We start from the raw sequence: 16,007 nt of genomic DNA on the forward strand, positions 1-16,007 counted from the left end.
AATTGTGGATAAACTCAGACTGAAATATTTCAGACAGGAAGTTATTCTTGTTGTATCCCTGGACACACTAACATAGGCTAGCTAATGCAATATTTATAGCAGTGCTCAACCAGTTAAAGAAAGGAACTTAGCATTCTGTTTAGACCATTTCTGAGCTTCCCTTGCACGTGTTAGCATTTGCAAATAGGTAAATAAGAGCTCATCTGAGAGACATTCAACTAGCCACATCCACATGAACTGCTCTTTCCTGTCTGTGTAATACCTCACGGTCACTACAACCCGCTCACATAGTGTGTGCTGATCATCTGCAACGCAGGACTCCTGCAGGCATCATTCACGTCTTCACCTACTTTACATAGAAGGAGGTGCAGAGAGACATGTAATTAGGAACAAAGGAGATGGAATTATTGCTGACAAACTTCTTGTGCTAAAGGTCAGCTAGCCAAACAAGACTTCAGGAAAGCAAATCTGGGAAAGAGACCTTGAACTCCAGTATTTTCCAGTTTGCTGCTTAGGACTGAGCTAAGGACTTAAATGTATAGCTGGTCCATGGGTAGGAGCTCTGCAGGAATATTACAGTTAGCCCTAGCAGGAAGGAAATCATAAGTATTTTTTAAATCATATAGAAAAAATCATTTTAGAAGTGTGTGGGGGGGGAAAGGTGGCTTACTTCTTTTTTCTTTTTGTCTTTCAATAACACTTGCATACATCTTTAAGCACAGCCACTCTTTGGACCTTTTCATTACCACTTAAGAAGATAATGTTACTATGCTCCTTCCTCTTGATGACCACCTGCTTCCTTTGCCTTCTACAGTTAAGCCACACACAGTTAAGATTCCCTATCCAAACATGAATGGGAAAACTCTGACTTTTAAATTTACACCAGTGCTATACACGAACAACAACAGCAACAGAAAACCAAACCTGCCAAGCATACACAAAATTACACTGACTTTATGCCAAAAATGAATAAGGCTGCTAATCTCCCAGAAGAACACAGTCTTGCCAAAAAATAAACCATTACCGAGATGCACAACAGTTAAGACACCTGCTACAGGTTAGAGCTGTATGGGCACTTGAACAGTTAAAGTTTTAATGTCCCTACACCACCCATTCTCCTAGCCACAGCCTATTGCCAGAAAAGCAGCAGTGTTATCCATCATTTTTAGTAAGGGATCAGTTCTCAAAAATAACCTTTAGATTCTTTGCATCTGGAATATCACATAAGAGCAAGACAGCATTTATGATTAGGTCCCTTACAAAGACAAGCCAAAGTACATAGCCATCACTGGAAGAGATTCGTGTGTTTGAAAATTGAGAAAGCCGTAAGCAATTTACAACATAAAGACAAAGCAAAAGCAGCATTTATTAAAACATACTGTTAACATTTTAAGGATTCCAGAACTTCCAGCTCATATATGTAAGAACCAGACATTTTTCCAAGTTAGTAAAGACATCTATGTAGAGTTTATGGTACTCTCAACCTTGCCTACACACGGAGAGCCTTTGAATTGGCTGACAACCGGAAAGATGAGATTTACTGGCTTTTAGACCAATTTTATCAACCAATTTAAAAAGCTGTTAAGACAAAAATCTGTTGCGGATTATTCTGCTCTGAGGAAAGCCATTTAAACACACCTGTATGACCACCTGCAATCAGTCATAAATGACAACATCAATTTCCAAAAAGCTTCACCAACTGAGCAATAGCCAGATAATGCTACAAGTGACCCAAGAACATACTACTTGAGAAGAAAAGCTTGTCACTTCAGATGTTTTACAATACCTGTACATCTATAAAAATAACTCTTACACATTTTCTTTATTACTCCTCTGATTTCTAACACAACTGAAATGCTCTAAGAATTAAATTCAAGCAAAACACAGTCTCCAAGGAACCTTTTGGCCTCAGCAGATACAGAAAAGCAGAGAAAAACAGTACATCTGGGCAGTGTTGCAACTGATATAACTGGAATAAAAATACTGAGTTATACCAGAAATAGCATTAATTACTAGTCTTCTACTTCTGATTACTGACAGGAAAAGCACAGATCACAATTTATTATTAACAGGTTAATACAAGTCTCTTTAAAGGTAAATGTACCGAAACAAAAAAAAAAAAGCAAAGACATTTTTTATTCAGACATAGCATAGAAAGAAATGTACAGTTGTAACCCTTCTCTGAGCCTAAACTTTCTGAGCTATAGCTAGGTAATACAGTCTAGTGGAGATTGCATCAAACTCAAAATGAGAAAGGTTGATCCCTAAGACAGTCATTTTCCAGAACAAAAGACGTGGGCTTCACTGATCTTTAACCCAGCTACAACGACTAAAATCATCTACTGCAGTCTTAGTACTAAGGCAGAAATTGCTATACGTTTGAAGCAAAAGTAAAGACTTTGAAGTGACAGTCCACAAAGAAGCAAAAAAAAAAAAAAAATGCAATAAAAGAAAGAATAAGAGCTTCTAGCTGATTAAAAAAACAAGATACAAGCTTAGTAGGATTTCTAAAGCTTCCTAGGCAGGCTAGGCTGTTTGCTAATTACATAGTTCAACACCTAAATGCCCACATGCATTTGGCCCAAGACCAAGAATAATTTCAGGAGTCTATAAACCAGCGCAAAGTAAAATCATTATAAAACTTCTACAATATCCTTCCTTACCCAATTAGATGTAAAAAGGGGAGTAAAATATAGCACAAAGATGCATCAATCGTTTGCCAAGGTAGGTTACAGATGTGCAGAACATTAGGTTAGATTCAAGAAAAGGAGACGGATGTGGTCAAACACTTAAGAGAAATATTACTTTAACTTTGTGAACACACACCTAAGCTGTGACACAACCTGTACCTGTACTTTCCAAATGGGCAGCAAAAAAGCCCCCCCTGCAGTAACTTCAAATACACAAAGCATCAGAACCAAAATAAGAGCCAGAACTGGCCTAACAGGAACATCTTATAACCAAAATACCAAAGAGATGGTTCTATTTCTATAGGCAAAAAAGTGAAGAGATGAAAAGAATGACTCATCCAGGTAGATTATAGAAAACACACCTGCAGCATTAACGAAGTGCAACTAAATAGAGAAGTGTTAGCAAGTTTATTTGGGTAGAAGGGCAAGAAAGGAAACTCCAAAGGAGTAAAAAATGCCCATCCAGAGTGGCTAAATGTGAAATTAAACATTTTTATACCAATTTGTTAAGCCAAGTTATGTTATGAACAGGAGACTAAGTACCCTAACTTTTATAGCTTACAGAGTTGTGCAGATCTTATGATCCAAAATCAAGTTCAAACTATTGTGGTATAATTCTATTATACAGTTGGCTACATCTAAATTTATTTTTGAAATTTTTCAATCCATAACATCTGCATGAAAATCACCACACTAAATGGACAATTACAGTCTGCAGCATCATGACTGTGCTGTTCTTCTGGGGACTTTTACATCACACCTCAGCTTTTTCTTAGGAAGAGACCACTGCATTCAAACAAAGACAGGAAAAAGCAGCAGCCAAGCAGAGCACTCTGCCTGAATCCACTGCATTCGGAGTTTTAGCTCCATAGACAGCAAGCATGTAAGATACCTTTTTAAACAAAAGACATTTAAAAAGACTCGATAAGCACTGCATTTCAATACTATACAAACATGAGTGACTACATTTAGTTTCACTTCTACAGCAGAGATACTAAACAAAGATGCATGTGCTTCCAATATCAGTCACAGGCCACCTAGAGCACTTCTGACTTGCATGGAGCTATGAGTTTGGGGACGAGGGAAACTGCGTTACACACTGGCTTTCAACATACCAATTGCAGTAACTGAACTCTCACTGGTCACCAGATAATGAACCGCAAATAAACACAATAGCAGATTTGGGCAAACAGAACTCAAGCCTGCAGTTCACACAGAGCCAGGTGGCAGCAGCGTTTGCCCATACGCCTCCATTGCTTTTCACAGCGCACAGCTAGCGATAGATAGTTACCCAACTAGCTACGTACATTTGTCACTACACATACATTATTATTTATAGAAAGGCCAAGGAAGCTGCTACTTTGAGAGCTGGTACTGAGTATCTTATTTCCATATACCCCGAAGGGACATTAAAGAAACACCACTCTTCACTTTTTACAAAGAATATAATTTTAAAAGGTATTAAAAGCCAATTTCCTGTCTCATACTCCACCCTTCAATATGGAACAAAGAGATTGAGCTAAGAGATTGAGCAAAAATGCACAGTTCCACAGAAAGGAAAAATTCTGTTCGGAAAGACTTTCAGATTCCAAACAGTGTGTTTTTTACGTTTGGAAATGTATCAGTTAAAGAGCATCTGCTGCCAAATAAGGCAGATGGAAGACTGGCTCATCGCCATCTCACCAACCTTGCTGAAACCTTGCTAGATGTCAGGCTGTTTCAACCTACCGAAGCTCTGAATCTACTTACAGCTCTCTTCATCTCGCTTAATGTAAAACTAAGAATCTCCCAAAACACTGTGGGTCATTTCTTTTAAAGCCATACTAGTATATATGATTTTCCACCAGTAGCAAGACTAGTTCATTAGTCTTTTGGCAACTTCTTTAAATAGTATTACAGATAATTTCATCCAGTGTAAACAGGCATGCAAATTATTTTGAATCACAACTTGGAAATTAAATACCTATCATTTCCAAAGGAAGAAGAAAGCCTTCTTCAGTCACAAATGGATTAGGTTTTCTCTTTCTTATTCATTCTTTTCATGGTATTGTCGGAATCAAATTCCCCAACTTACAAGAGAAGTTTCAAGGAAGGGCGCTCTTAATGCTGGATTTTCAAACTTTCAACATCTGCAGAGACTATAACATTAGAAGTATTTAAATTCTCAAAACCGGAATCCAAATGAATATATAAAGCTTTTCTGCCCCCTTCTGTTTATTTTATGTTTGATGTTTCACTAGTTCAAATACACAGTATATAACATATGCTCCCACAATCTGGTGTGGGGCTTCAACATGTTAAGATTTTTAGAGCTGCACTAATGTGTAACTCTAATAGTCATTTTCCCCCACCTTACAACATTCATGAAGAGAAAACTATTCACTTCTGCTAAATACAATAGTTCTTTTCAACTATTTATTTAAGAAAAAGGAGAAGCATGATCCATATGAAGGCATTTGGCCTGAACCAAATTTCAAGTCATGCACCCTTTACATTTATTTCTTAAATCCAAGAGCTGGCAATGCTCATGGAATCACAGAATTAAGGCAAATGCTCTTTTTTGCCCAGAAGTCATCTAATATGACCTTGTGGAATTTGGCAAGGGGGTAGGTCAATCCACATTTTAATACTTCTATAATTGGTTTTAAATGTCCTTAGACACTAATTACACTAGTAGATGTCCCTTCTAGCCTTATTTCCTATATTCTAATCCATGTATAGAACTCAAAGCCTTCTTGATCCCCATGTATGCCTCTTTTTTCATTCTCAGATACCCTTACTATTAAAGGCTGTTGATTTCTAAAATGTCATGGCACAAAGTGCAAATTCTGTATGCATTCAGTTCTCATTTCTTAGTTTACTGTTAGACATAGCAATATACTGAACTACAAGGGAGTTCATGCAACTGCATTTTTATTTTCTTGCCATAACTTTCAAGTGAGATTTTTCTTTAAAAAAAGTTACTGTGTATTAGCTAACTGGCAATAACTAAACTGCCTACTCACATATTGTTCTGAATAAATGCTAATTATATATATTATATATATACACACACACAAATATATATTTTAATTTAAATGATTCCACAATTGTCACAGGCTAAGAGTACAATAGGTACTGTATCGCAACCTGGCAAATAGTAAAACACTAAGCTATATAACACATCTGCAAGACTGAACCCTTTGTCCAACACTTGCAAAATTTTATTACCTAGAACTTTATATAAGCGTATGTCGCTGAAAAGCTTAGCTAGCATTATATTTCTTTTAAAAATTCAAAATCATATCCTTGTAAAAGATTATTTTTAGTGCTTTAAGCCTCACACATTTAGGCACACTTTAAAAAAAAGAACAAAATTATTAAATCCAAGCCACAGACTTTGCCTCCCTTTCTCAGAGAAAAGTTATTAGCTGCTACTTGCAGATCATTTTTATATTGAAGCTTCATTAATAAGCTAGCATCTGAATCACTTGACCATTGTAAACAGTATTTCATCAGAAACCATTAACTTAAATAAAACTGCCTTAGGAAGAACGAATCAACCCAGTTCAAATCTTGGTCAGTTCAAAACTTCTATAGATTAAGCTCTATCTCATACATGCATGAATTATTGAACTCCCCAAAACACAGATGAAATGTTCATATTAGATTGTTATTTTAATTCTGTAACTGACCTTGCTGTACAAAAGTTATAGTTTGTTTCTGGATTTATGAAATCCTGACAACAAATTACTAAACACTTGGCTCCTCAATATCTTAGTGCAACAATAATGGAATGCAAAATTCCAGCGAGAACACCGCTACAAACTTCTCAAGTCCAAGATGCCATTGCTCCTTAGACCTGTGTGAATTTTAACTCCCAGTAGTTATACAGGACTGAATGTACAATCTACACAAACCACCGAAATGTGAAATTTGGAACATTTGCTGACAGTCTACAACCAAAACTCAAATTTAAGCATAACAGACAAGCTTAATTTCAAAATATTTAAGAATATAGCACAAATATCCACAAGAAAAATTGTTACCCTTGTTCACAGCATTGCTACTGTAGATCTAATAGGATGCAGTGAATAATGATAAGAATCAGTCACACAAGTTCATAAAATATTTTCAATGCAAAGATGTATTGCTCCTAAGTAAAATGAATGATAGTAACTTGTCCCATGAACTTTTACATGAAATGCATGTTTAAACAGGTAAGATAAAAAGATATAAATCAATACTCTTACAACCCATCCAGGAGAAGAATCAGCCTCAAAATTTTGAGGCTGACAAGTCCCTGTGACAAATTAGGAAACTCTGGAAAGCATTACAGTATTTCTCAGCGAATTAAAGATACAAAGTATTTTGTTCATACCAAAAGCCAAAAGAAACTAACACTATGCAGCTCTGGAAAAGATGCAAAGAAAGAGAGGAAGAATGAAGTCTAATTACAGAATTCCATTGCCTGATTAGTTCAGCATCAAAAACTGAATTGGTTTAATGCAAGAAAGAACCATATTTTTCAGACAAACATCTGAAAAACATTACTATACCTCAATAAGTTATTTGGGTTTTCATCTATCCACTTCAAGCCGCAGCAATTCTTCTAGAATAAAATACTGATGAACACTTGTTGGCATTGTAAGGTGGCAGCAGCTAGCTTCCTTCATTTAACAAAACTGTACAAATCCCACTCCACATGCTCAATCAGCAAGTGTGTGTGTGTGTATGTGTGTGAGTGTGTGTGTGTGCATACATGCATGTGTGCATATGTGAGAAATTCCTCTAGCACCTGCATTGCAGTGGGAGACTTAAACCAAGGAGAGGTAGTAGAACTGAAAACAGAAGCCCCAAAAGGCATGAAAAGTAATAGCATTTTGGACCATCTGAAGCAATTATGAACCACAATTCAAGTCCTGACTCTCTTAGTCGAACTTCCACTTTACTGAAAAATACTTTTTAAATATCAAAATTATTCTGCTTATATTTACATGCACCGAAAGATACCTTTTTGCTTTAAAAGAACTTAACATGCTAAACAAAATTTTAAAAGTTACCCCAAAAGGGGAAAGTTCCTCTAGAGTTGTGAAAGTTTTTAATTGATGAAGCTGAACTTCATTTTTTGCTAATATTGATTTTGTTCCCTAATTGCGAGCGTACCTGAAATGAACTAGGTGAACACAGATCAAACACAACTGTGCCGTCTTCCTTCGACCCTTTCCGCGCACAGCCATAAACAGGATGCACTTGTGCTAGTAAGAGCAGTTCACATGAGGGCAGCACAATCATCCTCAAAGCCGGACCTCTTCTTCATGAAACAACCCCATTAATTATGGACAGACCTCTACAGATATGTAGCTACGTACTGTACAGCTACAGATATGACACCTTAACTGTTAATTTAGAACAAGTTTGCTTTGCACATAGTACCACTGACCAAGAACTGAAAGTGACAGGGAACATTTAAAAAAAAGTGACATGAATTTCTGAAAACCTGAAGAACCTCAAACTTTTGCAGATAAAATCTTTATATGTTCTGTTAATCACCTCAACTTGCTGACTGCATTTTCAAGACATAATCTGTAACTTTTTTTTTTTTTTTTTTTTAAACACAGCTTAATTTTACATCTTTTGCAAAGCTGGCTGTTGAGGTTTCTTGAGGGCTGAGTCTGCTTCCAGAGAAATATTTTTTAGGCCTAAGTTCAGTGCATGAAATCAGGCTCACAACAGGCAGAATAACATACCTGCAACTTGAAAACAAACTGTACAGTAAAATGCATACCATACATCTTTTGCAATACTGCCAATGTAAATAATAACAGTAGTAGTAAATAATAATAATAATAGTAAATAATAATAATAAATAATTTCTTCCTGCAAATTGAGGTTTTTCAGACTTGAAAATGGTATATTTCCAGAAAGAGACAGTTAGCTGTTAACTTCAGTTAGAGATATTAACATTCCAGAAGGTTTATAATGTTAATTTACTGTTAAATTAAAGAGGGGAAAAAAACCTCAACCATAAACTAAACTTGGAGAGTGGTTTACATCACCTAATGAATTATAGTATTAACTGCTGTAAATGTGGGAAAGAGGTTAACTGTATACCCCAGAGACTCAAAAACCACTACTTAGTGATAAGAACCAAAGGGTTACATTTCTTTTTAAAAGCCTGGATTAGCATATTAGGATAGTTTATTATAATCAATAAAAGTCCTTATGATAAAAGTGCAACAAAAATGAAAAAGCTATTCAACACCTGATAAGATGAAAATAGGTTGGTTAAGGGGTTTGCAATTCACAGAAAAAAAAAAAGTAATTACCTTTCCTTAGGATTCTAGGTCTAATTTGTTTTTTATACCAATACCTTGATGTTTCTTGCAAAAGTTTTCATATATACTTACTTTTTTTCTCCTCCCTAAAGGAGGAGGGGCAACAATAGTTCAGCTAAATCCAAAACAGCTATCCTATAATTCTTTTTTTTTTTTTGGCACAGTTTTACAACTTCATTTAAAATCATCTCCCTTTTCTGTATTACTTGAACAAAAAACAACTTGTAAACAGTCACACACTAGATATACACATCTTGAACTCGACAAATCTGCAGCCAAAAAGCTCGCCAACTGGCGTACTGCAGACAAAGCAGAACAAACCTCCTTGATCAACACTTAGCACACCCTATTGATTAATGTTAACAATAAAACCTATTAACAATCTACACCGACAAAAGCAAAGCAAGTTTGTATATCCCATCTGGTAGTAAAACTGCATCAAGCCTTATTTTGTATCTAAAAAAGCTCATGTCTTAAAACAAGAATGACAAATGCTGTTTGCTAAGACAAGCTGAATGAACCTACCAACACCATAAACTAACTGCAGCCAAGATCATCCGTAGCAGCTCCATTTTAATAAGTTAATCTCCAGGTCACTAACATGAGCAAGTCTTGTTCAAGAACACCACACCAGATCTTTGAGCAATAATTAAATGCATTTAATTTGCCATTCCATTTAACTCTCCAGTTTCCCTTAAAGACAAAAATATATGAAATTCCCTCTTTATACTTAATGATCAGCATGCATATGGTAAAGAATCAGATGGATGAGGTCAGTATTTCAACTTTACCATAATAAAGGTTCAAAGAAAAATATCTGAACAGAAGAAAGACTCCACTCATATATGAATTTCCATATTTCTTCAGTAACATTTTTATGATTAAGTATGAAGAAAATACCAATTTTAAATTTAAATCCTCTCCAGAACTAATACATTTCAAAAGCTGTTTTCCTCCAATTACATCAATTACCCCTGACAAAAATTTCCAAAATAATATCCTTAAAAACAGATAGTAAATTTATACAATTTAACATTTACAGAAGATATCTGGAAAAACAAATAAAGGAGAGTTAGGTGAAACCAGAACATCTGAAGCAATCACAACCTCAGCCATTTACACTGGGGCTTACCCAATTAAACTGGTTAACGGAAGCATGTCTAAAGAAGGTAACACTATTTCTGAACTGATATCTTTCAGATGAAATATATTCTTTAAAAAGTGAATAGATGTGATTTTAGTTGCATTGTCATACGATAGGTTTGTCAATTTATAAATCTTATCACCTGGGAGCATCCTAGATTTCAAGCTTAGCATTTGAGGCTGCCATACTGACAGGCCATCAGCTGTGCACTAGTTACGCTATCCAAGAAACTTTTCAGCAGCTACTGGAATTTTTGACCAGCATAGTACCTCATAAAGAAAAGTAGTACGAGATTTTTTTTAATAGTCATATTGCCAGGAAATGTTGAAGGCGGAGGAAGAGAGACAATCGCATCCTGGACAGAAAAGCAGGACTAATACTGAACAAAGCCAGACAAGACTCAGAACACTGGAACAATACACATACTCCCATTACTAATTTACTAAATTTTACGCTACTGTTCCTGGCTATTTTAAGGCTCCAGAGTTCAACACAATTCTGTGCAAGCTAAGGATCTCTTTCCTTCCATCCTACCAGTTTTGAAACCCTCTGACACTCTTTCCTCCAAATAAAAGAAACAAAAACCCCTCTGTATTAACACTATGGCTTTGTAGATAATCCCGACAACCACATACCTGTATTTTAAGCAACAGCCATTGAATATTGAGAAAATATTTTCTAAAACTCTTTTTCAGTTTTGTTTCCAAAGAAAACGAGACTCTTAACAATTATGCCATTTCTCCAAACCCAACTAATAATTTTGGGAACTGCTGAGCTATTACAACCAAATCTGACAAAAAGAAAGAGGCCTGAAAGATACTGAATGCCTTTCAGCTTCATTGAAATCTGAGACTGGGGTTAAGACAAACCCAAATTCAACACTCCACTAACAGAAAGTCAGTAAGTCCTCCTCTGTTACTCCACAGCAGCTAGCTATAGCAGTATCACATGCCTATCCCTGGACTAGTAACAATCCGTAATATCTCTCAACTAGCTAGATATCCAAAAAAGGTGATCTGGGACAAAATGGCACTAGTTGTACAGTTTAGAGTTTAGGCAGCATCAGGAAGGAATGGGAGACGGGGCAGGAGATCATGGGAAAAACACGGAAGATTTCAAAATACTGCGGTGGTGGGTGTCATAGACCGTACAGGGAACATGGGGCTCATCCAGTGAAAAGGCAGAGAACACAGGACAAAAGCCTACAGGAAACCAGGCTTGTTTAGCACTGCTATTCATGGCACAACTTATTGAAATACAACAGCTACAACTCCCTCAATCTTGTTTACTGCCTATCATTTTTCCCCCAAACAGTTCACATCTCACAAGTTCTGGAAGGCTTTCGTTCAGAAATTTTCTCCTGTTTGTTTTTGCTGTAGCTTAAACTTCTTACTTGGAGATCCAAAAGTTAGCCCATTTTTCCTCAGTATCCCAACTGTTTATACAAATTACTCATTACACAGGACCACAAACCCTTTATTTGCTTCCATATCTGCAATGCAATTCGTTGCTGTATAATGAAGCACCACAACAGCAGATGAGAGTCAACAACAGGAACAAAAGAATTCTGCGAACAAAATCTGGCTTTCATGAAGATACACCTATTCAAAATATCAAGAGCAGTAGGCAGTACTCTAACTTCTAAATTCAACATTCTGTAGTTTTCCAAGAAACATCAGCAAGCTTTCACATACATAGAAAAGGATGCTGGAAGATTTCCACCCATATCATTTCTCGTGTGATTTATAAAGAGACAGAAAGCAGAATGAGACTCTGAAATGCACTGCATTTCTGCCCTGGGAGCTAATAACATGGGGTGGTTCCTGAGTTATTGCAAGTCGCCTTGAAACTTCTGCTTAATTTCCCCTAATAGGAATTTTTAAAACATGGAAACAACAGTTTGGCACACAAAAAGTATGCGTTATCCCAGTAAATCAACATGTTAAATTTACTAGACAAGAATTTAGCATTGAATTTAAATCTGACAATTATTACCAGAGCGAGACTCCTGCCTCCATAATGCACCTATGTGGACAGATTATACTTTACCACTCCACCTTACACAGCCGATGCACAAAGCTGTACACAGCATAAAGTTCCACATCACACTCGTGGCAGGCCGTAACGCCTAGCTGTGAATTCACCTGGCACACTGTAACTACACAATTCCACCACAGGATGACACAGGAAAAGGCTCCTGTGTCCAGGTTTTCCTGTTCTCATCACATGATGGCTGAGGCACATTTGAAACTGGTATGTCCTAGGGAACTCATTTATTTTAAAAAGCACCGATACCACCAAACAAACTGACCTGTGTGAATTTATAACGTACACTTTATATACTTTACCATGTGCAGTGCTGTAATACAAGTTTTGATTATGTTAAATCTGTACCAAATTAATGGAAGCAACCAAATTACCAAAAAAAAAAAGGAAACAAAATTCACAGTAGTGTGGAAGGGAAAAGATCATAAACATTAGGGTATTTACTGAAAAAAGAATGAAAGTATGCTTTGCTGACAATGTAGCACCATCTGGTTGACATGCCTTTGCTAACTACCATGTTTTCGTTAAGAGCAGTAAGGCTGGTATTATTGTAGCGGCAGGAGGAGGAGACGGGGGTTGACGATCTCATTCAGGTACAGAATATGATTACTGTCCAAAATCCTGACTCAAGTTGGCAGCTCTCCCCAGACATCTGCGATTTAAGGGGAGGAGGAAAGAACACAAACAGAGGGTTGATACAACAGAACACTCAAGGTAGGTTTTTAATTAGAAGTAATCAACAACTGAGAAAGGTTTTTATGGTAGAGAGAAAGGGAATTTGATGATACATTCTATCGCTGTGAAACTGAAGTGTTATTAATGCCAAAAGGATCTGTAAGTTAAACACACATACCATCTGGAAATATACAACTGCTTTATTTTGAGTCATGTAAGCCACAGATTGCAAGAAAAAACCAAAACCTCAAGGATTCATTGGCAAGATGCATTTGATAACATATAACTTTATAACAACACAAATAAATGGGGCAGAGAACCTGAAGTCTTCAAGACTTCTATCTAAATTATGCTCAGACCGTCTGAGAAGCAATCATCCTAAGACTGTACACCTAAAACAAAAGATTAAACCAAGCCCACCATTAACACACATTTCTGATGGCCACTGGAGGCAGGGGGAGGCAGGGGGAGACAGGGGACACCTCAATCTCAGGTCTGACACAAATCCCATAAGAAATTCAAAATAGTAAAATTTATTAAAAGAGGAAAGCATTCACTGCTTTAATCCATAATATTATATTATTTGATCAGGATGATCATCACCAGCACAAGAACAAAGGCCAATAAAGGAAGCCTGAACTGGAGTCTAAACATTGCATTTTGACATCTAAAAAAAGAAATTTGTTTTGTAAAAGTAGGAGGAAGTGTCAACTGTTCCTCACCTGATGGGTGACTGTTAAAGCAAAAAGAGCAGCCGCTACTCAAATTCAAACAACAAAAAGAACATCTGAACTTTTTAAAGAGAACAACATACATTGGGTTGTGCATCATTTCAGATTCTTAAATACAGATTAGGTATCTTTCTAAAAATTAGACTATATTGATTAGAAGTAATCACACTCAATGAACAATAGTGGGGTGACAGAGTTTGCATTGTGCAACAGATACAGCTACATGAGCCCACTGGATCCTTCAACTTTGAATTTTTTATGGTAGTAAGATCATATTCCATCCTCTTTCATAACTGCATGAACTGAAAGATACCATAATAAAATGCAATTATAAACTTGAGATACATTCTGTATTTTAAAATACCTATTATAAAAGTGGCAATACTAAAAGGAAAATACACATGACAGTGAGCAAGCTGTGGCCTAATAGAAAAAGGCAATGTTTGTGGTTTGTTTTCATTTTCTTACCTCACATCTGCCCTAAAACATAAAGCAAGGAAGTAATTTTTTCTATACAACCCTAGTGCACCTGGAATAATGTACTGAGTATAACATATCAGAAATATATTCAGAATAATGTTCAGGTATTAAAGTCCAGAGAGAGTGATGAAAAAGATCAGAAGCTGGAGAAACTTATACTGACAGAAGATGCATTAAGTCAGCGTATCTTGACTAGAATGGCATGACATGGGCAAGCTGTATATGAACATTACATAGTTGTAATGGAGAATAAAAAGGAATTATTTAGAGAAGTACACCTAGGAAAAGGTTAATAAAAATATGAATTGATGAAATGTTATTTGACAAAAAAAAACTCTTGAAAAACATACTCCTTGGGGTGGAATAATCTACATGGTAAAATGATAGACACATCAAGAGTTAAGATATTTAAAGCCATATTAGACAACACATACACGAAGGCATTCCAGGTCACATCTGCTTTTGCATCAAGTGGATTAGATTATTTAATAGATCTTTTCCATCTCCAACCTCTAATCCAGAAATAAACAGAGATATTATTCTGCTGAGAGATTACAGAAAACAAGCACATAAAACTAAACACTCCATTTATTTTGTTTGATAAAACTAAAATGAGAAATAATTAGAGGGATGAAGAAATGCAGTTATAAAATCATTTACTCAAACAACCACATAAATAAAAGCAAAGCAAGTCTAAAAAAACCTGTCTAAGATGGTTAATGCAACTTTTCCAAAGGAAGGATGAATCAGTCTGGTTTAAGTCAAAACAGAAAGGTGGAAATAGTTGCAAGCTGTCCATGGACCAGTATGACGTGTTTAGTCTCATTCTAACTAGAAGTAATATCATGAAACTGGCAGAACGCTTCCCTTAAAGACAAATTAATTCTACATTCTTAAACAGCATACCAAGCTCCTGACAGCTATACAAAAAGCTGCAGAGCTTGATGATGCCAGAGAAATGAACTTAGGTTATTTTAAAAAGCACACTGATGAGCAATCTGTTCTTTTCTTACCATCGTACTTTATTGCACGTCTGTGTGGCGCCAAGAGGAGAACCTGCCACCATGGGGACTTGGATAGGGCTATGCTGTTTGTTCATGACAAGGTCCAACTTCTCTTCCAATGATTTACAGGTAGCCTCTAGTGCCAGCAACTTTGCCTCAATGCTGTCCAATCGCAGGCATATCGTCTGGTTAATGGAATACAGGAATGACTAGAAAGGGGAGAACGCAAAAGAAACTTTAAAGACTTTTGCATTTATCTCCAGCAACATACACATAAGCAAGCCCCAGATAAATGCGACTGGAGAACAATTCTAAAGGTGCTAGCAATGTGCCTAGTAACAAAATTCATCCGCGTACAAAACTGATGACATCCTGGAGCATTTTAGCATTCTCAGATTCTTCCAGTCCTTTATTTAGGAGCCAAAAGCATCCAAGCCAAACATATTTTCACCTAAGCACTTTGTTAGGATGATTTCATACACCACAAAATAATTTAAAATGACATGCCAAAACCTTTCATTCGATATATTTAAAAACAAAAGGATTATAAATCCATGAAAGTATCCTGCTGGATAAAGTTAAATAAGATATTTTTGTGTCCAAACAGATAAATTCAGATGATTACAGTAGAAATTATATCAACACAAATAATTTCAGATACAATAAACAACACTCACTCTAGTTTTCTTCTGAACAGCAAATCAAGAAAAGCAAATAAATAAAATCTGTTTTCCTAAGCAATTCTATTTAAAAAATAAGCGTATTCTAATTGGGTTTTTCTGGGGGAAAACAGACCATTAAAGGGTGGTGTTAGACACACATTCTCCTTTGCAAACAGCAACCATGCCATCTTGCGGCTACAGCTACAATTTACACACATGAAGCTGTTTTACAATGCTGCTGCCCCAGCGCTCTTAATA

General features: G+C 36.2%; 1 protein-coding gene across 1 annotated transcript in view; it reads right to left on the bottom strand.

The window, feature by feature from the left end:
• Positions 1–16,007, bottom strand: part of BANP (BTG3 associated nuclear protein) — a 167,379-nt gene that overhangs the window by 132,853 nt on the left and 18,519 nt on the right. The window contains exon 4 of the mRNA XM_067302383.1: positions 15,097–15,296. Within this exon, the coding sequence (XP_067158484.1) occupies positions 15,097–15,296 (200 nt within the window). The remainder of the gene's footprint in view (positions 1–15,096; positions 15,297–16,007) is intronic.

The sequence above is a fragment of the Apteryx mantelli genome, chromosome 10 (genome assembly GCF_036417845.1).
Source record: "Apteryx mantelli isolate bAptMan1 chromosome 10, bAptMan1.hap1, whole genome shotgun sequence".
Classification (NCBI taxonomy): domain Eukaryota; kingdom Metazoa; phylum Chordata; class Aves; order Apterygiformes; family Apterygidae; genus Apteryx; species Apteryx mantelli.